Consider the following 27,488-nt stretch of genomic DNA (forward strand, 5'->3'; position numbering starts at 1 on the left):
CTGGGAAGTATGAGGCTGGAGAAGCATTCACATGGACTGGCCACCTCTGGTAAACCTCTCCACCTTTGGCTTGTGGCTACTGGTGGAGACCAGGCAGCAGAGCTAAGGAGGAGCTTGGGGCTGACACTTTGTGGGAGATTTGTTAAAAAATAATTAAAGGACAAATCCATGGGGCTTTGAAGTGACTCAAAGGTGACACAGGGGAAAGGAGATTTGACGGCAATGTTAAAACTTGATACCACAAGACTGGAAGGCAGCTTTCCTGGACTGACTGCAGACTTGGAGCAGCTCTAGTAACTGTCACTGGATGTATGGGGCAAATTGACAGGGAGTAAAGTAAGGCACGGGATTAGTAGGTGCATTGATACAGATGGCATTTGAGGGAAGTAGCTTTTATAAAGTGCCCATGACTGCAGCTACAGGTCCCCAGCAGTGCTGGTAAGTGGGGCCATCCAGTCAGAGGCCTGGGTGGCCATGACTTGGTCTGGCTGAGCCTTGAGGCCTCCCTGCTCCCCGTGTCCCAGTGCTGCACCACTCCTCCTGGGAAGGAGTTTTGCCAGCCACAGTCTCAGGGTGCTGTAGAGTGTTCTGGATCCCCAAGAAGATGCGTGTATATCTTGTGGAGTTTCCCAAAAAGGCAGTTTACCGAAGCATCTGGCTCGCACTCTGAAGGACGTTACCACGGGACAAAAGGCAAGCTCCGGCGTGTCTGACTCGTCAAAAAGCAGGAAAGACCCTCTGGAAACAAATGCTGCTCTTGCTGCCGCCCTCCGCAGCGCTTCACAGCTGCCCTGGGGATGGACGGAGCGCGTGCGGGCGGAGGGTAAGGACCAACCAAACCGGGGCCCGGGGCGGGGACCGGGCCGGGCGCAGCTGTTCTCGGCCGGGAGGGGCGGCAGGGCCGGCCCCCGCTGAGTGACGGCCAGGCCGGGACCGCGGCCGGGCCGGACCCCCGCCCCCGGCAGCGGCGGAGCCGGCGCGGCCAGGACGAGCCGCCGGGGCTCGGCTCCGCGGGGCTCGGCGCGGCGCACGGGTGCGGTAAGCAAGCGAAGGGGCGGCGGGCCCGGCCCGTATCAGGGCAGAATATTTGACCGGCACCGGGCGTCCCCGGCTGGACAGAAATAGTGGCAGCCGTTGCGGTCCAGGCAGCGCGCAGGAAGGGGACTGCTTGGGTGCTGGGTCGCCCTCCCTGCCTGCCTGCGTCTCTACCTGCCTGCCAGCACACTTGCCTGACTAGCGGGAGCCGTGCCCGGAGGTGGGAGCACTGCGCCGGGATGCGCGGAGCCGGCGGCGGGCACTGCGGCAGCCGGGGATCTTCGGGCTCGGGGCGGCCGTGCCCCTCGGCGGGCAGGCGGAGGCTCGCGCGGAGGCGCTGGGATGGATGGCAGACGGACGCGGTCATGCGTGTCCGCGGCAAATCCGGGCGGGGATCAGGGCTGCTGGCACGGTGAGAGGAGAGGGCTCTCTGCACGGCGCTTAGCGGGTTGCAGAGGGCGCCGAGAGTTTTTTGGTGGGTTTTTTTGGTTTTTTTTTTTTTTTTTTTTTTTGTGGTTTGTTTTTTTTTGTGTGTGTGTGGGGTTTTTTTTTTGTTTGTTTGTTTGTTTTTTGTTTTTTTTTTGGTGGGTTTTTTTGTGGTTTTTTTTTTCTTTTTTTTTTTTTTTTTTTTTTTAATTTTTTTGTTTTTTTTTTTTTTACTGTTTTTACTTATGTTTGTAATCCAAGGGACTCTTCTAGGAGATGGTTTTCCAGATAATGAATCGCTAGAAAGCTGTGCTGCTTTTTTTAAGGGAAAAGTGGAAATTAGCAGGGGGAAAGGTTCCTTGGGGCCATGTGTTGCATTTGCATTTGCAAACTTTCTCCAGCTTGAAACAGTCACTGCCTTGAAAAGCTTATCCTAAAGATAACCTTTCTTGACTCAGATGGACACAGCTTCTGCCCTTATTCGTGTACTCGTCTGTTGCCCTCTGCTTTTTAAATAGTCATGGATGGTTTGTTGGGCACAATCCATTGCCCTCTGTTTCCCTTCAGAGACAGCTGCTCTCCCCTTATGTGGAGGTCCTTTCTACTTGCTTTACATCTTTCCTTGGATGTTGGGCCTTGAGCCACAAGGGTGTTCAGCCATGTGATTGAAGTTGGTTTTAAGTGTTTTAATTTTTTTTAAAAAATCCCTTTCTCATGTGTGACCTGCCAGATTATGCAGAAGTGAAGAGTGACTTCCTCATTTCTCATCAAGATTTGTGCTGAGAGGTGGCACCTTTTCTCAGACTATCTGATAGATCAAGTACTGGACAAGCTTTTGGGGCATGCAACTCCTGCTTCAAGTTGTAGTAGTGAGATCTTTTGCCCTCTTGAAAGGAGGAGCTGGGCTACAACATCAAAGCCAAACACCATTTTGCTCGCACTGCAGTGCCCAAAGCAAAATGCCTTTTGCAGTGCTGTCTCTTGACAGCGTATGTACCTGTTGCCCTAATGTACACATGGCTGGGTATTCCAACAAGAACACTGCATCACAGGCTCACTGCTTCTCATTTTAAAGTCTGTTTTCCCCCTGGCAGGGCTCTTCCCCCACCCCTCCTTCAGCACTGCATTGTTTTCCAGCCTGACTCATCTTGCTTTTCTCCCCACATTTCTCAGCTGTGGTGGTCTGCTGCCTTTTCTCCAGATACTGTGGTTTTGCATAATATTGGAAATATGTTACTTCCCCCCCTCCACCCCCTTACTGTATTTGGGAAAGCCAAACAGATATGGAAACAGTCTAGTCTATCTCATTACTGATTTTCTTTGCCCAAGTTTTACTTTCATTCACCCAAAGGACCATTTGATTTGTCTTTAAATGGATCAACCTTCTGTAAGAAGCACCAGTCCTCTGTTGCCAGATGTGTAGCTCCTATTCCCCAGAGCAATATGCTACTAAATGTAGTGTTTGCAGATGAATTGTTGTACTTTTCTGTGTGCTGCTTCACTATTTTTCAGGTGTGTGGAGTTTTTGTGAAAGCACAGCTAGGGGGAAGGAAACTGTAATCTGCCTTCTGATTTTTTTCATTTATAGCTGACAGTCATTTGCACATCATGAGTTAGGAAGGCTGTCTTCACTCCTCTGTTCAGGCAGAGACCTGTAGACAAAATGTCTTCACTTAGTAAAATTACCAGGCTCTTGGAAGAAACAGGACAGAAGGCTGTGTTCCATGACTCCATGGCGCTAAATGCCCCTATGTTCTTGGGTGCATGGATGCAGCACCACGGGCGGCTCAGTGGCTGTCTAGCCCATCCCCAGCTCACAGCAGACCTCTCCTCACATAGGGAGGTTCTGGCTTCATATGGCCTGTGTCTGCAAATCCCCAAAGATGGAGACCCACCTCCCTGAAGGCTTACCTTAGGGCTGCATCACCCTCCTGGGAGGGAATTCTTCCTACTTGTTCATGGTGAATGAGATAAACACATAACAGAGGTTCTCCTGGGTAAGACCAAAGTCTCTACATCCCAGGACACTCTGGCTGGCAGCAGCCTGAGGAGAAGCTTAGAAGCAAGGTTGCAGTGACGCTCCCCCAGAGCTCTCCCCCATTCAGGCTATGTGCAGTTTGGTAGCTCCGCAGCTGGAGCTGGTTTCTTTGTTTCTGCAGGCCTTGCATGATGGTGTGATGGTCTCACCTCTGTTAAGTGCCTTGTTCAGATTTGGTGCACAGTGTACACTGCATACTCAGTGCTGCTGGAACAGTGCTCATTTTGCTTCAGTGTTAATTAAGCATCAGCCTGTCTGGGGCTGATTAGCTGCACCTTGGTGGGGCATTTCATTGCCATTCCATGTGCTTCAGCCACACTAGCAGTAGGGTGGGATTGGGATGTGCAGACATTCATGTGTTACTAACAGCAAGCTGTGGTTTGCCTCTGGCAGTCTGGCAAGGCTTTTACAGGACATGGCCATTGCCTGTCTGAGGGTCTGAGGCACTGCTCAGTGCAAGACAGGAGCCTTTCTGCTCCCGTGTTCATAATGCACCCATCAGGTTCCCTGCAAAACCAGAGTGTGCCACAGAAACAGGGGTGTCCATCTGAGGACTAACAGAAACTCAGGCAAGAAAGTGAGGATCACTTTCCAGAGGAGATTGTGCTGGCTGTGAAACTTCCAAGTGGAAGGGTTCAAGTTACAGAGCAGGAACTGAGTGCAGAGTGTCACTAATGACTCAAGTGTGCCCACATGCTTTTCACAGGGATTAGTAATTAAGCAACTGAGTGCATGCCAGGTGCATGAGAGAACCTCACCCCAAATAGGAGAACACATAACTGTGTTTACAAGTGTGTGTCTTAAAAATATGTAAACTGGGGGAGATATAGCTGGAATTCTTTGTGTTTGGGCTTAGGTAGATCTTGGCCTGGTCACCAAACATCCAGGCCATTTGGTGATGAAAAAGACCACTTGGTGAGCACCAGTACTGAGTTGTGTGGCTTGCAGGCTGCAGGTGTATTGACAAGAGGACAGCCAGGAGACACAGACAGTTTCTGGATATTGGGTTAGGAGTTGGGTGAGCAGAGAAGACTGAGGAGAGTACAAGAGATTTTCCTCAACACTAGTGGATAAAGGAAGAGGTTACTTAGCTTGAGTGCAAGGAACCTTCCCTAGTGTGTGCATGACCTCAGACAACAAGATGTTTGCTGTGAAGCTGTCAAGGATGGGAATGTCAGCTCTGATATGATATCCATGGGAATGAAGCTGCATCTTCAGTAAGTCTTGCCTATGGCCTATTGAACTTCACTGATGCAGGGGTTTGGGTGGTGACGATAACTCCAGATAGTGTTACATGTTCTGCATGGGTGGTATGTCACTTCAAGAGTCAGAAGTCATGTGCTTTGATAGACCCAAAATGCCTTCTTTCAGATGTTTCCTTTTAAATATGCATTTCAGGATGTCTTAGATTAATGGCTGCTAATTGGGAGGAAACCTAGATCTTCCTTGGAGAAGTTTCAGTTTCCTGAAGGGACAGCAGATTGGCTGTTGGATTTCCGTAAGCATGAGCTTCTTGCAGAGAGGCTGAGAGTGCCTCAGTCTTTCATGTTGATGGCTGACTAGCCTGGAGCAATGAGAATGTGTACTCTGCTTTCTACATCTGACATGGCAGAGCTTCTCACCATCTGGAGCATTCCCTGTCTTTTCTCTGTCCACTCTTCTCATCCAGGACACGAATTTGTGGTTTTTCTTCTTTAAAAAATAATGTCCCTTTATGCAGCACGTGACTGACTGCAGTTGGGTTCCTCTGCAGCCTTCCTCTCCCCAGGCTGAATAAGTCCAATTCCCTTTGCTCATTCAGCTTGAAAAGACCTGTTTTCTACTAGAGAACATCAAATTGCATGCAACATCCAGCTGCATGCTCAGTGGTGCTAAGCAGAGGGTCCCCTTTGGGTCTCCTGGCTAGACACTTTCTAATGGAGCTTGGACTCCAAGCCCAGAGCAGAGTCTATCTGCTTTTGTAGGCTTTTGTAGCTTTAACAAATTTTCATCATATTATACATTCAAGGTGGTGGTGCAGAGCCCAGGCAGGCCAACAGCGTTTGGTGTTGCAGCCTGGGTGTGTGTTTATGGCTTGTTAAAATGATGCTTTCCTCTGTGACTAGAAAATAAGATCTGCTTGAAAAGGTATCTACAGAAATGTACAGGAGGCCGTTACCTTAAAGGACTGGTCTTAGGCATTTTTCTTCCTTTCATTTTAAGGAGAACTATGTTAATTTGAAGTGGAGTAAACCTTTGAATGTCTGTACCTCAAGTGCAGGGCATGTATTCACTTGCAAAGCCATTACTGGGTTCTGGTTCTGTCTGTGAGAGAAGGGACTGTGGGGCCGAGGTGTGATGTTTGTACCTGTGTGCTGGGAGGAGACACACCTGTACCAGCACAGCTGCACTGACTCCCTTGTGGGAAGGGTAGATCGTGGTCACAAGCACCCACCAGTGAAGACTTCTGTTGTGCATGGCTGTGTGAAGACACTGGGGGTGGATCCAACTCCTTCTCTGCTCTGCTCTGATTTCCTACTGGGTTTTGCACTATTCACATAGATTCACATTTTTAGATGTGGTCTCAATAGGAGCTGATGTGCATATTTCCCTTTGTTGCTGCTGGATCTGGCCGTAATTTGTTGGTCAGTTCTTGAAACTACAGGGAGCTGGTTATGTTTGGTTGCCCAGTGACTCAAAAAGCAGAGTTGGCCATAGAGTCATCAGCACCCAATTATGTTGGGATGCAAGCTCAGGGTTTGAAAGTTGTGCCAGGAAGGGAGACTTGCCTTTTGGTGGATTGATCTCCTTCATCTCTACATCCCCACCATGCCTGCTCCAGCACTACATGTGTCACTTGTACGAGTGCTTCTCGTACCCGCTGCCTTGCCTTAGACCACTGTGCAAGTACCCCAGCTCTCCTTCATTTCCTGACTGTCAGCCAGAGAAGATCTCTAGGCTGACAGACCCTCTGCACACATGTGCAGCTTCCCAAGAAATAAGGGTCTGAGTCCTGGATGAGATTTCGTTAAGGTTTGCTACTGGCTTTAAGGTTTGTCAGAGGACTGACCACATAAGAAGACAGTTTTTACTTAGAAGAAACTGGAGATGATTTGTTCCTCTCATCTGCACAGCATGCATCTTGGATCTGCAGTTGGGTGACTCACTGAGATTTAAGTGTATGCACAGAAAGTACCTAATTTCTCTTGAATTTATAGGAAATGGTCACTTGAGGTATGCATAGCTCCTTCATAAAAAAAAAAAAAAAACCCAGACCCTGGCATTTATCTTTTAAGTTATGCCGCAAGTCAAAGAAAAAAAAAAAGGAAAAAAAAAAAGAAAGGTAATTGTACCAACTACAGAGGGGGGATATTGGTCGATATTGGTTTGTTATTTTTATACTGCAAAATAATAGCTCTGAACTTTGACTTAGATTTATACTTAAGCTGTAAAAAAAAAAATAATCTCATAAATCAAAACCCTGTGTGAGTCAAACAGGAACAGTTTTCAAGCCATCCTTCATTATATGAATTCCCACCTTCACTGCTCCTTAAATACAGCTTTCATCCTGAAAAGACTTCTGTCTTCAACCTTGTCAGTTTTTTCAAGAATCATCAACAGCTATGCTGGTCATGCTTGGCTACCTCCTTATCCCAAAACCCAAGCCCCATAGTGTGCTTTCACATTTCAGAGCACAGAAGAGGTTTTGTGGTAGATTTGAGGGTTCTCTGGGACAAAAATGTTAATTTTTTTGAGGCATGGCTTTCATTGTGTGGCAGAGTATACAGAATTCCTGTCCTCTGCCTTTGGTGGTTGTTTGGTGTGGCGGTGGCCAGGGATGCCCCAAACCCTCCCATGTGCTGAGCCTTGGGCATGGTGCTGCATGCTGCAGCCTGCGCAGATCCCTGGAGCCAGGGTTGGCTTAGACTGATAACAGAATTTAACCCTGGAAAGCCCTGCACCTTTGCTGAGCTTAGTTGCTCTTTCTCCCGTGTTTTCATGAAGGGAAATGCTTTCTGTGCAGTCCTGGTGTTGGCATGCTGGGAGGTTGTGCGGGGAAGCGCTGGGCTGCCCGGCACAGTGTGTGCCATATGTCACACAGCATGTGCCAGATGTGTCACACAGCATGCCTGACACAGCACCCATGGCTTCCACTGCGACATTTTTGTATTTTCTTGAAATTTGTCTTGCTGTTGTTCCTGTCACTTTACCCAGTTCTTCCTCTCTGCATTTGTTCTTTTTCTTGGGGCTGTCGGATCACGGGGGGAATAATCCAGCAGACCTTTTGACTTGGCAGTATGGGTGCTGCTCCATAGCCTTCCCGAGCAGCCTGCTGTAGCCCAAGCCCATTGCTGCCCTGCTCCTGCCCTCCCTGCTTGCCCACCTGAAGAGCACAGCCAAGTGCTGATGCCTGCCCTCGGTTGGTGGTGAAACTGTGGGCCCACGTGGGCCGCTTTCCCGGATGGATTTCCACTGCTTCCCTGTGCAGACATCAGTGCTGCTCTCAGGTTTCGGCACCCCAAAAAAGGTCATGGTGCTGCAGGGGGCTGTACCAGTGCAAAGCACTGTGAAAGGATTATTTCCAGTGTTGTACAGGATGCTTTTAATTTTCACTTATTTTCGGCATCCATTTGTTTGGTCAGCACTTTTGAACCCTTCAGAAAGAAACTGTTCTATCTCCCTCATGATCAGCAATGTTGTTTTGTTTGGTTTGGTTTTCTTTTCCCATATTCATGGTGAGAACAGTCTTTCCTGTAGATGACCTTTTATTATCTCCCAGCCAATTAAATTTTTTCTCCTTTAACAATTTTAATGATCGTTGTGCATTCCAACCTGCGTGCTGTTCAGATTTATCAAGTGCCAGTGCTTGGGCTGTCTTCCTGTGTGACTGACAAGTACACAAAGTACTACAAAGAGACCTAATATCTTGCTATCTTTGTAATCTATATGAATTTCAATGTTTTGAGGACTTAAAAGTTGCAACATTGTCAGTTCTGTGCAGTATATGTATATCGTACTTACCTTCTTTTGTGATACTTCCTTAGCTGATTGGATGAAGAGTGATAGGGTTAATGAAAAAGAGTGAGAACTCAAGTTGTGCTGAAGGACATTGTTGTTTAGTTTGAGCTCAGGTGAAGGTGGACCTGCGTTAAACCATGCTTGTACTCTGACACAAGTCAGGGAGAACTGTTTGTGGTGGTGGGTGTTTCAGTACTCTTTGTAAACAAAAACAATTACACTTAGGCAGAATTTACCTGCTTTCTTCCATTTACAGCAGATGGGCTGGTTTGCTTTTTTCTCCTAGCACTCATTAGCAAGATAGGGTAGAAGGGGCCTGGAATGTGGAGATAAGGGAGTGCCAGTGAACATACTGGTTCTGGAGGCTGTGCTGGAGGACACGATGCTGAACGGCTGACTCTGCGGGCAGGGGAGCAGTACAGAATGTCGTGCTGCCACAGACAAGGCTGGTGCTCCTGATGAGTAGTCCCCTCAGTGTGCTCTCTGTGGGAGATGTGCGAGGTGCCAGTGCTGTCTGGCTGCACCAGCAAGTCTGGGAGGGCACTGTGCCCCCCGACATTTCTCTTTGGGGTATGTAGCAAATTAAATTCTCGCAACAGGGATCTCAGCTGCATTTCAGCAGGCTCTGCACCTGTCTTCAACCCTCAGGGCCTTTGCTATATGCAGCCTCAGCTTCATATCTCTGCAAGATGCTTTGAAACCTGAGGCGTTTTCCAGAAGCATTGCCTGTGTGCACTGACGTCCCATGTCTGTCCTGCCTCTCGGTGCTGACATCTCTGTCCTTCTGGAGGGAGGAGGCAACAAGGTTGCCCTGCGAGGCTGCACTCTGGTCCCAGACAGGCCCCTGCTTGCAGTCTTTCCTGGGTTCCTGGGAAGGGTCTGTGGCTGCCTCTGGGAATAGTTGTCCTCATGTAGCCAAGACAGATATTGACATGTGTGTGGTAGGTGTGGGTATTTTAAGCCATTATAGGGAATTTAGCAGCCTGGGATGGGTTATTCTCTGCCTTTCTGCTTGCTCCTAGCTCCAGCTCCTTCCACAGCAGAATGGTGAAAACTACATATGGCATATGAAATCCAGGCTAGTTGTGGCTCATGCACTGCAATCTAAGGCCACAGTAGCACAGCACATATCCAGATCCAAGTCCAGGCTGCTTTTCTAGGATCTCCCACCTCAGTGTTCATGGGTAACTGCAGTAAAGGCTCTGCCCTTCTTTGTGCCTGCCGGAAGGGCAAGTTTGCTGGGGTTGAGCTGCTGTACATGGCTCGTAGGCTGGCTGGTGTGTGGCTGCTGCCCACCAGCCCTGCAGCACAGGGAGCCCTGCACTGAGGGCTGCAGGGCACTGGTGAAGCACAGAACTGTGGGGTTCCTTCCACCTCCCTCACTCACTGAGCCCCACCATTCCTGCTTCCTCTCCACCCTCTTGGCTGCCCTTGGCTCCGGTGCCCTCAGGTTGATGGCTACTCCTTGAAGCAAACCAGCTCAGTGAAAAACTGATTTTCACCTTCTCAGTGCCCAGTTGAGGGAGGTTCAGGGGATGTTTCTCCCATCAAGAATGTGCCATCTCCTCGAACTTCACCTCCTAAGTGGCGAGTGGCAGGAATGTGAATGATGCAGGAATTGCCATCACACTAGTGGGGAACCAAATGTCTGACAAGATGACAGCTTCTAAATTTAAGGGCTTGCTGTTGAGCAAGCATGTGTGCATTACTGTGCCCTTTTGTGACCAAGCTAAAGATAATTTTCCTATCTGGAACAGCAGCTGTGTTGTAACTTGTATAAAGAAACTTCCCCACTAATGAAGAGTGATCATAAGAGCATAATCTGTCCTGAGGGGACAAGCAAAGCTGGAAAGATGTGATTCAGGGTAGGGTTCTGATGTTCCACAGGAGCTGAAAAGAGACCATTTATAGAAACTCAAAAGATGTTTGGCTCCCTAAAAAATACACAGGCCTTGCTGTTATTTTTAATGTAAATGTCTCTCAGAAGAATAGCAACACTTTAAGAAAAGTCACTTTAAGTTATCTAGGACTTGATATTCTCTGCAAAAACAGAGCCAAAAAATTATAAATGTACAGGCAGTGCTGTGGAGCAGAAGGAGACTGTCAGCAAAAGAGCAGAGTTGTATATGCTTTTGTGTGTTATACTGAGTGTACTTTCAATCCACCTGCATATTTTAAACACGTTGATCTTTTTCTCTGCAGTCTTTTTGCTTGCAAAGGTCTGGTTACATGTGTATTTTATATATATATATTATATATATATATATTAATGTGCCATATTACATGGCACATTATCTTAGGAGACATGGGTCAAACCTTCGGGTCAGCAGGGATTATCCAGATAGACCATTCACTTCTCTTCTTGAAGGATTGGTTTAGAACGTGCAGAAGCACCCAGGTCAGCTGTTCAGCTGGCAGCAGTGCAAACATGTGTTGTCTCAGCAAAGGTGGGTCACTAAATAGCACATGTAACTGGCAGCCTCCTGAACCTGAGTGGATAATACTTCCTGATCTCCTTGTGGCTTTAAAACACGGGAAGAAGTGCCACGCACTGTAGCCTCGTGGAGGTTTTCAGGGCTCAGAGGTACTCGGTGGTACAAAGCTGTTTTCCTATCTGGTAACAAGGTTATCTGGAGTGCCATTTGCAGGGTGGTGTTATTGGGAGCTTGTAAGGACATGAGAGCTGTATACTTCATGACTTATGGTTTGTTGTCCTTCAAAGAAATAAATGCCTAGGATGCTTCATTAACATCTAGCACTGCCTGCAGAAAGACATCCCTAGCCAGGGTCCTGTACCAAGAACTTCCTCAGTCCTGTCCCATAAATCCGTGGTGGGGCAATGTGCCACCAGAGCTGCGCTGCTCTCATGTCCATGGGTGATTATGTGCGTATGGGATATGAAAGGGGAGCCCTGAGCAATCTTTTGAAATCAGCTATGCTTTAAACATAAGTCTCCAGCTCTGGGGTGTTCAGTGCTCCCCAGCCAGGCAGGCTGCAACATCATGCTTCATGTGTTCAGTGTTAACGCTTCTTGTTTTCATATCAGGTTCTGTTACAGCATAAAAGGGAGATCCACGAGACTCCTCTAAGATGTCTTACAGAAAGGAGCTAGAAAAATACCGAGACCTAGATGAAGATCAGATCCTTGGATCTCTGACAGAGGAGGAGCTCAGGAAGTTAGAGAATGAACTGGAAGAGCTGGATCCTGATGTAAGTAATTTTTAATCAAGACCTTAGGTCATGAATCTTAGTAATTGTAGGGGAGTGGGCTGCATTCATAATCTGTATTTCAGTGGGATACTTTGCAGAGCCTGTACTTTGGAGCAAGAGTGGAAGAGACTGTCTGCAGATACACAGAAGAATTTTTTGCCATTTGGAAGCACAATCTACATGTGTGTCTTTGTTTCTGTTTTCCTGCCCTTTTCCCAGTGTGATGAGCAACTGTGACTTGTAGCAGCAGTATGAGCCAGTGCTGGTGCAGTGCAGTAATCCTGTGGAAAATGGATCTGTTTCTGAGCAGGCCACCTTGGAGGGAATGCTTTGTGGGTTGCTTGGTTTGAGGGTTTTCTGGAGGTTTTTTGGTGTTTTGGGTTTGGGTTTTTTGTAACAAACTTCAAATGGCCTGTATTTTCCTCCATTTAGGCAGAAATCCAAACCCCAGAGTTTAGCAACCTCCTAGCATCAGCATAAGCTACACCTATGCAAACATGGGGTCTGCTGGTGCCAAGCTGGTGAAAGGTTTTTGGAGCCAGCACTGTCCTGTTGCAGGGGATGTGCAGAGCCAACTGGCTGGCCTCTGGCTTACAGCAATGTTACTCGAGGAGCTTGGGCACTGCCAAGTGAGAAATTGTTCCTGCAGCATGCAGTCAGTGTTTCTGGAGTAAATGATGGGTGCTGTAGATTGCATCATCAGTATTTTTAATTGTAATGCAGGAAAATATTTGAGAGCTGGCAAACTAGCTCCTGGGATTAAGCGTATGGGCTGATGGGCTGGTTACAGCTACCTCAGAAGACACAGTGTCAGGCAGCATTCTGTGAAAGATGAAGAAAGGTAAAATAATTATGGGCATCTGTCAGTGCAGGTGTAGTCTGCTTGAAGATTGCATAGTTGCCTCGCACAGCACAAAACCTGTGGAAGCAAACTGTCTCCTATGACTCCCTGCTTGTGCACTTCACACACTTCTCTTGCCCTCCAGGGTTGCCTGGGTCTAACTGCTTCCTATTAGTAATTTTCCTTCCCAGGCTTTTAACTGATACAGTTATAAATTATAATGAACTACTTTTATCAGGCAGGCATGGAAAAATCAGTGTGTTGTTCAGCATCACCTTGGATGTCTTAAAAAGTAAATGTTGACTTCTATCCAGTAAAGCTTTAAAGAACATGCTTAGTGTCAAATCTGGGAATAGTCTTACTTAATGCATTAAGGCTGTTCTATATTTAAATATAAGCAGGTGTTTACGTGCCATATGTGTCAAGCACAAAGCAACTTGCCGTGGAGGCTTATGTGACTGAATAAAGAGGCAGCTTGAAAAAAAGCTGGGGTCCACAGGGGTTTTGCTCTGCAACCATCTGATCTTCTCTGTGAGACCCTCTCTGTAGTTTTGTGATGAATCCTGAAAGGAAGATGATACCACCACAACTCTCTGATCTGCTCTGTGAAAGATCATGAGATTTAACTGAACTGATTCTAGTTGGGACACACGGGGCATTGAGGGCATTTGGACAGACTCATGTAGTGGGGAAAAGATGGGTGAGAGCTTCCAGAAGGAAAGGGCTGGAGCTGATGTTGCAGAGAAACATCTACTGGGCAGCATTTGAAACTGAAGGGGGGAAGGAGCATCACATATCTTGGATGATGTGGGAATCAGTGGGGCTGAACAAAGATAACCTTTGACACAAAGAGAAGCAAATTGTCCAACACTGTGGAAGAAGAGTGGTGCAATCAGGGGAGAGTGTTTGATGGATGGGGATTGTGGCCTGCAGAGATAACCTGTGTTTCTCACCTCCATGTCTAGAATGCACTGTTGCCAGCAGGGCTCAGGCAACGGGATCAGACGCAAAAGCTACCAACTGGCCCATTCAAAAGGGAGGAACTCATGGCCCACCTAGAAAAGCAGGCAAAGGACATTAAAGACAGAGAAGACTTGGTTCCTTTCACAGGTGAAAAGAGAGGTATGGTCAACCTTTGCACCATGCTGGGTGCATCACAATGAAAGCATAGTGGGTACACAGCAGAAGGGTTATGTCTGACCTGTGTTGATAAAACTTCTTTTTGACACAACTGGGGTGGTGAAGCTACTCTCTCTGCTGCTTAGCCTGAGCCCAGGCTGGCTGATAAACTGAGGTATGCCCAAGAGGTCCCTGTGCTGGCTGATTTGAGCACCATCTGATATGTTGTTAAATGCTGGACAGAAGTTGTACCACTGCGCAGCCTTCTCCCATCCCCATGCCACTGCATCTGTATCAGGTTCTGGGAAAGAAATCATATTCTGTCCTCTCTTGTTTCTCCTTGCCCTGTTCTCCTGTGAGGTCCTCATGTTAAGCTCCATGTTTCACTGTTGCCTTTCACACTCCATTTTGACTCTGTAAGCTTCTCACCATAAAGAAGCTTCACAGCTCTCTGCAGTTGTGATGAGGCCCAGAAATTCCCATCTAGTTTTCATCATCTCTTGACAGCCCCAGCCTTATTTCCCAGTCTCCTGCAGGTTGCTTGTTTGTGTCTTCCTGGACCATACCTTGCAGCGACTGCGGTGCTCCTGCTCTGCATGGCCCTGAGGCCTGTGAGCAGGGGTTTTCCTTTGCCTCTTTTCTTTTCCTCTCCTTCTGGCATCTTTTGCTGTTCTCCTCATATATGACCCATTATCCAAGTGACTTTCCTGTTCCTGTTAGAACTCCAAATATCATCTGACATGGGACATGGCCTGGTCAGTCCTTGCCTCTGTATTCCAGGAGCTTCTCAGCAGCTTTTCTCAGCTGTTGTGTCTCCCTCTGTACTGTGATCCCCCTGTAGCAGAAGATCTAGTTGTGCGCTGATCATGCTAATGGTTGTCCACTATAAAAAAAAAAAAGAGCATGAAAATGTGGGCATATGGACATGTTTCCTAACTGAGGTCTTTCTGAAAGGTGCCTCCTTACTGACCCATATGGCCCTCTTAAAAAAAACTTGTGTAAAATCTGTTCATTTAATAAAACCTGAGGTGATATTTTCAGATTAAAAAAAAAAAAAAAAAAAAGAAAGTAGTACTCCTTGAGAGAAGTAAATGAGGAAATTGAGTACTATCAGGAAGACTGGTTTGATACCTTTCAGATGTGCCCCAGTCCAGTGTTGCTTAGCCTAGAAGGCAGAAGCCGTGTTCTGCAGGAGACAGAGGTATTTCAAGCATTTTGAGTCTGCAGTGTCATACTTCAGTCTGTTGTGATCTCAAATGTATTAAACATATTTTCATTTATAACATGCTGTTGAGAGAAGACGCTACTTACATTGACTGGAGCCAGAGATGGTAAATTACATATTCACAGCTGTGATGAAGCTGTAAATAAATCACCACGTTTGCAATTTGGAGGGTGATTTACTAGTTGGCCATGGGAGGTGCTGTCCCTGGCCGTGCTGCTGGGCAGGGTGGGAGCTGAGGTGTGCAGACAGACTGTGACATAAAATGTCATGCATTGTCATCATCATGCATGCACCGGTTAATTTACAGTTCCATCTTGTAACAAAGCACGACTCTGATTAAAACTTAGAAATTGACTGAAATTAGGTAATTAAAATTAAACTAGAATTAAACTCCAGAAATTCTAGTGTCACTGAGGTGTCAGAAGGAGTTACTGCATGACAGCAGAATTAAGTTTGCCCTGTTTCTCTTGTTCCCTGCTGGTGTTGCACACACCAGAAGGTACATACAGTTTGCCCAGCCATGCATCTGGTGGAATGGGGGTTCCAGATCTCCATACCAAGCCAGGGCAGATATTTTGCTGCTGAGTACTCAGAAGGTGCCTGGCTGTGCAGGCACATTACAGTCTGCCTATTTTTGCAAGAACAGCTGTGTCCCAAGAGGCAGATTCCTACTCTCTCTGTCAGAGCAGCAGCTTGCAGGCAGAGGATAGGAGCAAAATGCTGTTTATGGCAGCCTCCATTTTGTCCCAGGAGACCCTGAGGTGCACTTGCTTCTTCCTTGAGGCTAAATTTAGCCCCTTTCTGCATATCCCTGAGCAGCAGGATTGTTTCTCCCTTCTGGTGCTGCTGACTCTGGTTTCAGAGAGGTGACAAAAATAGTCCTGGCTGGCTTACTAGGCCAGGCCTTTTGCAGTCACTATCTACGTAGTGATCCTGTACTATTTTAGGGGAGAGAACTGCTCCAAAATGTTCCCTGAGCCCTCCTACCCCTGTCCCAGCAATGCTGGATTTAGCCAGCAGACTGCTCCCTGCTGTGGAGAGTTAAAACATCGCAAGCCTCTCTCTTTTCCTTTGGGCTGTCACAGGTGGATGCCATGTTGTGAAATCCCAGGTCTGACCCATCCTGCCTCTGGAAAGGATCTGCTGCCCATTGCAGCACGAGCAGTAAGGAGCTGGGAGCAGCTGTGCAGGGCCATCAGCCCTGTCAACTGCCCCGTGCCTCCTGGGATGCAGCCAGCCCCGGCAGAGAAGGTGTTGTGGCTTGCCCAGTGATTACCACAGGCAAGGGGATGGGGGACTGGCAGGGAGCCCACTGCGTTCAAAGCTCCAGCTTCTTGTCCATGTGGGCATCCCCCTTAGGAAAAGGCCATGAGCAAGCAGCTAAGATGACAAGTTTGCTTTACCAGCTGGACCTGTGGATTTGCACTTTTGAATTGTAGGGAATAGGTCTGTCTTCTGGCCTTTCTACTGTCCAGAGAGATAAAGCACAGGAGTCTCCATCTGGCATGCTCTTTGCAATAGGGCTGAGCTAGACCAGCTGCCCTAAGCCTGCTTCTCCTTGCATCCCATGCATTCACAGAAGTGCTGTCTCTACTTGTTCCCAGAGCTCTCCATCACCTCCTTTCTACCCTCTTTTGACTAATGTGCCATCTGCCTTGCCAACATGTACAACAGCAAGAGGTGTCTCGGTGGCAGCCCTGATCCTGCACAGTGCTGGGTACGGGCCTCTCTTGAGTGCTGGCAAACCTTCATCCCTTTTGTGCAGCTTTCAAAGAAGTGAGGACCTGCAGGGTCAGGCTGTGCATGGCTTTCTGAGTGCTGGGCTATGAACAACCATGATTCTGTACCAGTGTACTGTTGGGTTGCCAGGGATGCTGCACTGCTGGAAGGGCTGAGCTCTGCAGCTGCCCATGTTGGGCAGGTGCCTCTCCCTTCGCATCGCAGCAGGACTCAGACCAAGCTGATGGAAAGGGATTCAGTTTCTCTTCTGATTTTTCTCATGTGCCCCTTCTGTCCTTTCTACTTTTCAAATCTCACAACATGGAAATGTATCTGCAAGGGTGACTGTGAAATGGGTACTGTAGCTTATACCGAGACTGACCTCATTTTGCATGTATAGGAAAAGCCTGGATTCCCAAGCAGAAGCCAATGGATCCCATTTTGGAAAGTGTGACTCTGGAGCCGGAACTGGAGGAAGCCCTTGCTAATGCCTCTGATGCAGAGCTCTGTGACATTGCTGGTAAAATAATTTCACAGTAATCGGGGGTGAAAGTTGTTCAGCTTCTAGGGGTTATTTTGTTCTTTTGTGGGAAATGAGCTATTGAATTTTTTGCTGTTTCTCTAAATGCTGTCAGTTCTGACAGAATTTATTTTTTTGTTAAAAAAAGTTACTCTAAGCCTATGTGATTTAATCAAGAGTAGGAACCAAAGCTGAGGAGGGAGAAGAAGGGTTTATCTATGGAGCAGTGTGTGGTTTGATCTCTTGTCTCTACCACTGACTGTTGATAATCCAGCCTGTACATTCAAGAGCACAGCTTTCTTCAAACCAAATCTTAGGAAACAGTCAAGCAGACCCAGGATTTCTTGTGCAACCTGTTAAAGGATCTGCCAGATTATAGAAGTCTTTTAGTGGACACTCAGGCCTGGTGTTGTTAAGGAGCTTTTTCAACACATTTTAAGTGATGGATTTCTTGTTATTTGTGTGGTCAGACAGTCAGATAACAGTATTGGTATGTTGCTGTGTGGACTTAGCTCTGTGCTTGGGAGAGGGCATGCCTTGGCCAAAGGAGCACACGGACACCCCATGATGCCTTAAAAAGCTCACAGCAGAGGCTGGTCCAGCAGTCAGTGAATATTTCAGTGATACTGGCTTCTTTTTCCAGTTTTGTCTCCTTCAGGTTTCCATACTCCCTAGTGGTATCCCTCTTGCTGGAAGCGTGTAACACTTACAAAGTCTGTAGAATAACTACACTAACTAGACATCTTCTACATAATAATACCATCTTTTGGCTTAGAAATGTGTTTCTGCATTAAGGCTCCCAAACATATGTACCCTGGCCAAGCATTGCATCTCTGGATTTTGCTTTTTTGCTGTTGATCCTTGAGTCCTGTAAAGCCCTATCCTATAAAATCTGCCTTTCTAAGGTCCAGATCTGTGCAGCAATTATTGTCCCATGGAAATGCTCTTCAGGGCAGCTTGTTCTACAGTTGCTGGGAGAATACACTTAAGTGGGAGCAAAAGTACTGATGTGATACAAAATGTGCTGAAATCTCAATATTGACAGTGACAGCCTTGCTCCTGCCTGCTCCTGTCTGCTTAGCAGGATTCATTTAGCAGGAGCTCATTTTGCTCCTGCCAGTTTAGCAGGGATCATTGTGAGCTGTGGTGTGTTGGATCCCTTCCTTGGCAAGGCCAGGAGGGTGGCTCCCAGTAGTCCTGGAAGGGCTCGCATGCCTTTGGTCAGGTGAGGAAGGTAGAAATGGGGTGCTTTCATTCTGCCTGAGTGAGTATGGTGCACCATAAGCACCAGACTTAGAAAGAGTGGTTCCCTCTTGTCTACCAGCACAAACTTGAGCCCCCAAAATGTGTGGTCATGACAGCAGATGCTTGCCTCTCTCTGCAGTCCAGATACTCACACTCCTGGCTTCTGGAGAGATTTCATTGTCCAAATAAGCTGTGATTTGGGGACTATCTGTGTTACCAAAATGATGAGCCTGCAAATTACTTTTCCAACCTGTGTTGCATCCCTGAAGATTCCATCTGCAAGAAAATTACAGAGAAAAGGGCCAGCTAAAATACAAGCAAGCAAACTTGAAGTGCCCAACCTCACTCAGACTTTCAGATGGAGACTGCTTGGCTTTGTGAGATCCAGTTGGGAATGTGCTGGAGGCCATGGGGAAGTTCAGTGAGACACTTTGCTTCCGGCTGCCCAGCCTGTGCAACCCAGACATTGAGTCACAATGAGCTGTCACCATAACAGATCCTATTCTTGTGCTAGGCTTCAAGGATACTTTTCTCCTGCAAATTCCAGCCCTGCTTGGCCAAAACAACAGAACATGGTGACAGACTGGTGCCAACCAAGTCTAAGAAGTGGCTTTCTGGTAGCATGCTTGGATTTTAGGGAGAAATTTATTATTTTCACAACTGTGTCTATCCAGAGATCAAGACTTGTTCAGATGTGTCTGCTTTAACAAGTATTCATGTGTCTGCAGTTTTCCTTAAAAAGTCATACAACTATTAAAAAAAAACAGTTGCTGATTCAAAAATTGGTTTATTTTCAAGCTTGATCTTTTTGCACGTAGCAGGGTTACTTTTAGAAACAAATTCTTTACCCAAAAGTTCCTAAGCCACTGATTTCTTATTGGTCATTTGCAGATGCCAGGAAGTTCACCAGCCCTCCCAGATGTGGTTCAATTTGCATTTGCATATTGGCTTTGCAGTCTTGAGTCTGAGAGACACAAATTGGCTGAGTTTGGCTTTTGGGCTCTTACAGCATTTGAATGGTGTTCATACCACCACTCTCTACATTTTGACCAAGCCAGCAGAGCTTTAGCTTCTCACAATGCCACCTTCCAAACGTACCAAGTGCACCACTGCAGCTTGCTGTTGAATGAAAACACAATGTGCATTGCTATGCTTCAGGTATCAGTCACCTCCTTGCTACCTTGGGGTCAGTTTGGCTCCATGTGGGGCACAGCTCTTGTCCAAAACTGGGCTGTGGAATTGTGTAGCACATGCCCAGTGAGCAAGGGTGATGAGGATATGCAGGCTTCTGCTGGACTGGGCCACTTTTGCCTACCAACGACTTTTTTTTTTTTTAGTTTTTTACTGTCTTCTCCTCATTATTTTCATGTGATGCTGAGTCAGGTAGGCTACTGGGAAGCTGTGAACGTTGTTTGTTGTCCACAAGATGATGTTCCTCTACTCCTATGGCTCAGGCTACACTGGAATAAACAAGGGAGCACATTGGAACACTGTTGTATATTTATGTCAGCTGGGAGGCTTTGTCCTCCCTTTGTATGTCTTTCTATGCTTGCACAGGGAAAGGTAGTGTGCTGTGTCTTTTTCTGGCTCTGGAGCCTATAATAAGTCTTGTTCTCCTGTTTCTGTAGCCATCCTTGGTATGCACACCTTGATGAGTAACCAGCAGTACTATGAGGCACTGGGAAGCAGCACCATCGTGAACAAAGAAGGCCTCAACAGTAAGTGATTTATGTTAGCAGGCTGCAGTATTCGGCTTTGAAGCTGCTAGCAGAGGCAAAGTGATAATTATTTTTAGACTGAAGGTTAGAGCTGTGCATTTCAGAGCAGCCTGTGATTGCTGGGGCCATCTCTGGTGCATCCTTGCCATGTGCCAGGCAGTGTGGTCTCAGCCACCTCCCTGGTGCAATCTGGGAGCCAGCACAGCCCAAGGGACAGCCCCGTGCAGGCAGTGGGCCTTCTGACACCCAGACTTGGACCTTAACAGCACATAGCAGCAGGCACTGGCTGTTCTGTGCTGGGTGGCCCCACTGGCTTCTCATCTCATGGCTGCTTGTCAGGTCATGCTTCCATCTCTCCACTTCTGGAAGAGGAGGAAAACACTCAAGGAAAAGATTGTGCTACTTAAAGTGCTTTCATTTTCACATCTTGCTTTTCACTTGCAGGTGTGATTAAGCCCACGCAGTACAAACCAGTTCCTGATGAGGAGCCAAACTCAACAGATGTGGAGAAAACTCTGAAACTAATACAAAGCAATGATCCTGACCTTGAGGAAGTCAACCTTAACAATATTATGGTATTTGCTTCTTTCTACCCTTCTCTCTTAGTAACAAGACTCAGTATCTGACACACAGAAAGTAGACACTGAGTCTGTTTTGCTCCACAGAGCAGTATCATAACACTGACTGTAGCCAGACAAGAAACACCAGTGCTTCCCATCTCCATTGTGGGCAGCAGAATGGATTGTTACCTGCTGTGGGACAAAGGCCTGGGGTTGGTAGCACTTCCTCTAAGTGCCTGGAAGAATGGAGGTGTGTTGAGGGTAGTCTGGGGAGACCCAAAACTGTCAGTCTGGTTAAAGCCATTTTAGTTTGTTTTAATGATTTAGACAGGCATATTTAGTGGAGGGAATGTTGATGTATATTATAAGATGGTGGGAGGAAAAAGCAGATCATAATCCAGATACTTGCCATAAAAACATGTAGAAGTCACCCTTACAGGTGACTCTGCCTATCACCCACCCATCCCTTTTGTGGACTCTTTTACTTCTTGTAGAAAGCAAGTCAGGACATAGCACCACTTCTTATGTTACCTTTGGGACATATACATACACTAAAAAATACAGTTTCTATTTTATGGGGTCTGTTAAATGATGACATAGCTAATCAGCAAGAACACAGTTAACTGCATGTGCACATCAAAGATGTTTTTGCTGTGCTACCCACACCTTTCTAAAACAGAAATATTTTTACTTTAATGTATTTGATTCAGGCTAGTGACCCTGTCCCTTGAGGACACAAGGCTGAGGATTGGGCAGGCAGGCACTATTTTTGTGTGTTGAACTGATGACTTTGGGATGGGGTTTGGAGAACTGGGGAGTGACAGTGGAGATTCTATACTGTGGGGTGCTGTGTTATGGCTCTGCAGATGACTTTGAGTATAAATGATTCCACATGGTGGGATCCAAACGCTGTAGCAAGAAGTCCAAGGTGAGGATGCCAGTTACAATTATAGGTGAAAATTTGAACATCTGAAAAGGTATCTAAAGTTCTTCATAAGTGAAAAATACTGATCTTGAAGGAACTCAGAAAAAGCAGCATGATTTTTTTTTCTGGGCTGAAACATAGCATGGCAAATGTTAGCCTGTAAGATGTTTTATAAAGCCATCAGAGGTGTCTGTGATTTGTGTTACAAGGAGATCATTTCAGGCCTTTCTGGATCAGTTCCTGTAGGTGGACATTTTCTGAACGTGATATGAATATTTCACAGTGCTGCCATTGGTATCAGAGAGCACAGGAGCAGTGCTTTGTAGGCTCATGGATCCTGCTTACAAATATCCCCACAATGCCCATGTTCCTAGGTAGCTGAGTTTCTGGGCAATTAAAGAGGAGAAATGTGGCTTCAAATCAAGGCAATGAGCTTTCAGCTGAGCACAAAATAGGATGAAGACATTGCCATGCTCCTTAGAACATGCTGGTTATAGCAAGAGAACTTGTAAAAACATTTTTCAACCCCTTCCTGAATTACTTCAGTGCATTTGGGGATTTGACCTTGATGAGAAGTTAAAAGTATCTTTTACGTGTATTACAAATTCATTGCAAACAGATGATGGCGTAACACATGATTTCTGCATTTCTTGTCACAGAATATTCCCATACCAACTCTAAAAGCTTTTGCAGAAGCGCTGAAAAACAACACATATGTGAAGAAGTTCAGCATAGTTGGGACCCGGAGCAACGATCCTGTTGCTTTTGTAAGTAAAAAAGCTCATCGTCCCAGTGTTGTGACAGGAGCTGTTCCCAGGCAAGGTATTTTCATCATTATTGACTGACTGCTTCTGCACCTTGGGTTGTGTTTGGCACATTCCACACCTCTGGTTGTTTGCTGGTGCTTCAGTTTCAGGAGCTCTAGTGGAAGCCAGCAATAGACAGGCTTTGTTTGGTTCCTTCACTTCATTTTTCATCTGTGGATGTTTCAGGGTGCAGTCCTTTAATCCATGCAGTCTCATATTTGTCCTATAGGATTTTCTGGAAAAGGAGTGTGAGACAACAACTGATGTCCTAGAGGCATCTTCTAAAAGCAGTTTGTTCCTGTCTCTGGAGATTTGTTTCTGTTGGTACAAAGGTGTGCACACCTGCTGCTCCCCTCACGCATGTCTGTTGCAGTTGTCTCTCATAGGTTCTTTGTACAGATGTGTGCAGAAGCAGGAATCTGCACCTCCTAATGTGTGGCCTCTGTAGGTGATAATGGGTCTTTCTGGCTGCTGTGAGTGATCTTAAATATTAGTGTGGATACAGAGAGAAGCCAGTCATTCTGTGTGGCCTTCGTGCTGCCTTCCAGGCTGCATCTTTGCATCCTTCTCCAGCACCATTGCAGTCAGTTTTTGCTCTTAGTCACCCAGGTTACCCCTGCCTACCTACGCACACGCGCACAGACACACACACACATGCACACCAGTTTCCTGCTAGAAAAATAAACTTTCTAGAGGGCAAGTACTGCTTTTAAATTACTTCAGGCACTCTGGACTGGGGAGAAAGCCTGTGCAGGCAGGACAGGTGCTGTGTCAGAGCTTGAGGGGTGCTGTGCTGGGCTAGGGGAGCTGTGGGGCTAAGTGCTGTAGATGCAGGTCAGCCCTGCCATGTGGGCATCACCTTCTGGTCCTTTTGCTTCTTGACGTACATGGATCCTTCCTTGCAGTTTATTTGAAGTGACATGATCTGATCAGGTCTGGGGTGTTATGAGCATTCCAGCCACTTCTGGTCTTACCCACTAAGGAAAGCAAAAAATTATTAATATGGTTGTGATGCTGCTTGGAAGGACACCTTGGATGTGAAGATGCCTCGTTGTTCAAGACAGATGCTCCTCTCTCTGCATGTTTTAATGGGAAGCATCTCAACCCTGTGCAGTGCAGGCAGAGACTCATCAGAATGGAGGCAGGGCCAGTGCTGGTCAGCATCCTTGTTATACCATGCTGGCTTTAGAGGAGGGACAGATGAAGCTGTCACAGGGCAGCTGCAGGTGTGGACTATCACCTTTTGGGGTAGCCCGTAGTGTTAGTCCATACAAGGTTTTGCTGTGGCCTCCAGCATGCTCTTGTTCCAGAATCCCCCTGCAGCAGCAGGGAACCCCCTTCACTCCACAAAGGGCACTTCACCTGGTGGCAGTGAAACTGCACAGCATGTGGGATCCTCCAGGAGTACTCTGGAGGTGAGGGGTGCTGAAGCCCTGCTGCCCTGTGGTGCTCTGCTCCTGCCTGTCTGACTGCCAGCTCTTCCTGCCCACCTCTGTCCACAGGCCCTGGCAGAAATGTTGAAGGTCAATAGCACACTGAAGAGCCTGAATGTGGAGTCAAACTTCATTTCTGGGTCGGGGATCCTGGCTATCGTTGAAGCACTTGAGGGGAACATGGCGCTTGTGGAGCTGCGTATTGACAACCAGGTAAAGCGAGTGTGGGTGACAGCTCTGGTCAGGTGAACATGCCCTGCATGTGGGGAGCTGAGTGCACAGTGATACAGAGGCTGGGGCAAGCACAGCTCCCTGAGAAACCCAGAGCTTGAAGCAGCTGAGCTATGGGCAACTCAGAGACATCTGATGGACAGACCAAAATCCTGGTTTCTCCAGATGTCCATTAGCTGCTAATCTGTCCAAGAAATAAAGTCTTTGGGCAAAAGGACTTGTGGGAATGTCTGCTGGAGGAGTTGGAGCCTTTCAGTTGTAGCACGTGTACAAGAACAAGACAGCAGGTTTTTTTACCAGCTCCAAGTCAGAAATGGACACAAGTCCAGAGAAAGATCTGCAATCTCCACCCCTTCCCTCTAAGTGCTTACTCTGAATCACCCTCCAGCCTGAACAGCTTGCTTTTCTGTTTTCAAAAGAGTCAGCCCTTGGGCAACAAAGTGGAAATGGAAATTGCAAATATATTGGAAAAGAACACCTCCCTACTGAAGTTCGGGTACCATTTCACTCAGCAAGGTCCTCGGCTTCGCGCCTCCAATGCCATGATGAGTAACAATGACTTGGGTGAGTCAGGCTGGCCGAAAGCTGGGAAACATGGGAGGGTCCTGTGGGCAATTCCTGGTGGGATTAAGGCAGATCTGCTCATGTTAAAGATGTGTATGAATTAGAATGTGCCTCTTGAAGGGCTTGATGATGCTTTGCCCCTCAAGGAGGAAGACAGCCTTCACCAACTGTCAGCCAGGCAGTGTTTTTTGCAGTAACAGTGGGTATTGCTGGGAAAGAGCAAGAGCTGCTAATGTGGTTCAGTAGAGCTTGTGATACAGCATGTGGCACATGGGCTACGAGCTTCTAGCATTTGTGATTCCTGCCAACTGCTTGTCTTCCTCCAGCTTCATTGCCACTTTAACAAGGAGATGAAAAATAGTAGAGTTGAACTTTGACAGCAGTTAAGATTTGGCCCATCCCCCTCAGCAAAACAACCTGGAACTGCTTCTAGGGATATGTGGGAAGCCACATTGCTTTGAGTTATCTGTATAACCTCAATGAAGTGATTAGATGTGCTTGTGAAGCAAAATGCAGGCAAGTCTGCAAACTGCCATTTCAGCCGAAGCACGTGACAGAGCCTTTCCATTGCTTGGCTACAAGATGCTGTTAGAGCACAGGAAACCAGGCCAGCAGAGCAGTGCTGAATGCAGCTAACACACTCACCACGCTGTACTCAGCAGCTGCCATATCTAGGCAGATGATAAATTCGTTGTGTTTTAAAAACAAATGGAAAAAACCAATATTGCTTCAGTCAGTACTCTGCTCCCAGGAAACACAGCCAAGATATGTGCCAGTTCTTCAAGGATCACACAAAATACTCAGTACCTGATCACTCGAGCACTGCACTGGGAAAGGCTTGCTATTTTCTGTCCTTTGGAACAGAGCATGATTTTTAATGACTCTGCAGCACCTGGCATGCAAAGTAATCAGCGTGAAGATTTACAATCTAGTATTTTGATTGTTCCTGCTGTTAAGAGGACAAATTCACAACTTGCCTTCCATGTAAGAGTTGTGTATTTTGCCTCCTTGGCCACTAAGATTTGCATTTTTTTGTCTGATTTGGTTCTTGTTTGCAGCTCATATTCATCAGTCTGGATGGTCTCTGGCAATAGCATCTCAGCTGTACACCTGGACAGTGCATAAGTAAAAAAACCCTTTATTTTCCTCCCTATCAGCAATAGCTCTCTGCTTGTGCTCTTGCCAGTTGTTCTTGCCTATCAACTGATGCTACCAGAACATGGTTTTGGTCCCATACCTTCTGTTCCTTAAGATGCTCTGTGTGAACCGAGCCTGTGAAGGCTTTTATGTTCATTTTCATCAGCTAACTTCTGCATCCTCTTTATACATTTCTGTTCTGTTTTTCTTTTTTTTCCCCACACCTTTCTTGGAAAGACATGAGTGTAGGTGTCAAGAGGTATAAATCAGCTTTTAAGTCTAGATATGAAACAGTTTTGGCTATGTTAACCATGATCAGAGGACTGGAGCCCAATGGCTTAGGAAAGATTTTTTTAATTTTTTTTTTTTTTTTTAAAAGGCAGATTTTTAATTTGAAAAACTGTGACATCTGTTTCCTGCTGTCTCTCCATCAGTCAGATGATGAACTGGCAAAGTCCAATTACAAAGACAAACTGTGAAATATAATTAACTACAGAATAAGGGAGGTAAGGCTGAAAGTAGCTGAAAGTAGCTGCTGGCCTTAAAACTGCACAGGGAGATAAACTTGATTTTACTGTGTAAGGCTGTGCCTGCTGCTTAAGGCAGGAATTCAAAAGCTGATGCTATCCTATTTCTTTCCTGGCAGGAAGTACATCTTTCAGCTCCTTTCAACAGCTGTCAAGGCAAGCCTGCCATCCACATTATCCTGTTGCCATGGCTGACTCCTCTTTCTATTCTTTTTCAGTGAGGAAGAGAAGACTTGCAGAGGTGAATGGGCCTATTTTTCCCAAGTGCAGGACTGGAGTGTAGTTCCTGGCTATGGAGGTCATTCCCAGTGATCTGTGCTACACTGTGGATATCTAAAGGCAATAAGTGCCTTGACAGAGTATTTGTGGTGCCTCTGTTCTGTTTTATGCACTTACAGTTGAAATGAAATAGTGGCTGTAGTTTTTATGAAGATTTTATCCAGTAGGACTGTTGATGTTTTCTGTAGAGATGGAAACTATTCAAGCCAACATGTCAATTTTATGCAACCTCAGTTTAGAGTACAATCCAGTGTTAAAGGGGATTCATTTTTCTATAAAATTCCTGCACGGTGTTTCATAGTTAGGATGTGGTATGCATGAATGAAAGATACAATTGTTTTACACAAATTATAGAAGTATTAAAAAAATACTTTATTTTATTTTTCAAAGTTGATCTCAAGTAACTACAGAGGAGTAACTAGTTTAACAAGCACTTCTAACATCTGGAAACATGGCTAATTTCAATAACTGCGAGTCACAATTTTTTGCCAACATTTGCTGAATCATTTGAGATGCTACGTCAAAGGCATCCCAGTATTTCTTCCCAAAAAACTGATCTCCACCCCCGATTAAATGGAATTTAAGGCCACCAAATATGAAACAGTCTCAAAAATCAAGTGTTTTAGATGGGTCAATAGCCTTCAATCCTATGCACGTGTGAAGAAAACAGTCATTCTTAGAGATGTGATGCAAACCCTAATCCCCAGAGATGGCCAAACTAATTGGCAAATGAGAACCTTCTCTTCTACTCCCCACTCCTTTCAGTTTCCTAATGTTAAAAGCATTTGTCCACTGAAGACAGGTCAAATTCTCTCCCTTTGCTGTTTTGTGACCATGTCCATTATAACTAAATTTTGTTCTGCTACGAATTATTTCTCTTACTGCTGTCCCTTATGTCCACATAAATGCAAGAATAAATGTTGTGCCCTAAA

At 46.4% G+C, this 27,488-nt stretch overlaps 1 protein-coding gene across 5 annotated transcripts; it reads left to right on the forward strand.

The window, feature by feature from the left end:
* The first annotated feature begins 972 nt into the window (after positions 1–972).
* On the forward strand, positions 973–26,936 carry TMOD1 (tropomodulin 1). 5 transcript variants are annotated; one of them, XM_054003053.1, is made up of 11 exons: positions 973–1,038; positions 11,544–11,707; positions 13,514–13,670; positions 17,012–17,131; positions 20,005–20,094; positions 20,539–20,669; positions 22,239–22,346; positions 23,888–24,031; positions 24,469–24,613; positions 25,672–25,738; positions 26,496–26,936. In XM_054003053.1, exons 2-11 carry the CDS (start codon positions 11,588–11,590, stop codon positions 26,587–26,589), a joined length of 1,176 nt encoding a protein of 391 aa, XP_053859028.1. In that variant the 5' UTR covers positions 973–1,038; positions 11,544–11,587; the 3' UTR covers positions 26,590–26,936. The 5 variants fall into 5 exon arrangements, with proteins under 5 accessions (XP_053859028.1, XP_053859029.1, XP_053859027.1 ...); XM_054003054.1 differs by lacking the exon at positions 973–1,038 and adding an exon at positions 1,126–1,255; XM_054003052.1 differs by lacking the exon at positions 973–1,038 and adding an exon at positions 8,873–9,067.
* Positions 26,937–27,488: the final 552 nt, after the last annotated feature.

The sequence above is a fragment of the Vidua macroura genome, chromosome Z, assembly GCF_024509145.1.
Source record: "Vidua macroura isolate BioBank_ID:100142 chromosome Z, ASM2450914v1, whole genome shotgun sequence".
Lineage (NCBI taxonomy): Eukaryota > Metazoa > Chordata > Aves > Passeriformes > Viduidae > Vidua > Vidua macroura.

Excerpts from the sequence above, each read along its gene's own strand:
- TMOD1 (XM_054003053.1), top strand. The coding sequence starts at position 11,588 with ATGTCTTACAGAAAGGAGCTAGAAAAATACCGAGACCTAGATGAAGAT. Across the intron at positions 13,671-17,011 it reads TTTCACAGGTGAAAAGAGAG|GAAAAGCCTGGATTCCCAAG; the intron begins GTATGGTCAACC and ends TTGCATGTATAG. Across the intron at positions 24,032-24,468 it reads AGCTGCGTATTGACAACCAG|AGTCAGCCCTTGGGCAACAA; the intron begins GTAAAGCGAGTG and ends TGTTTTCAAAAG.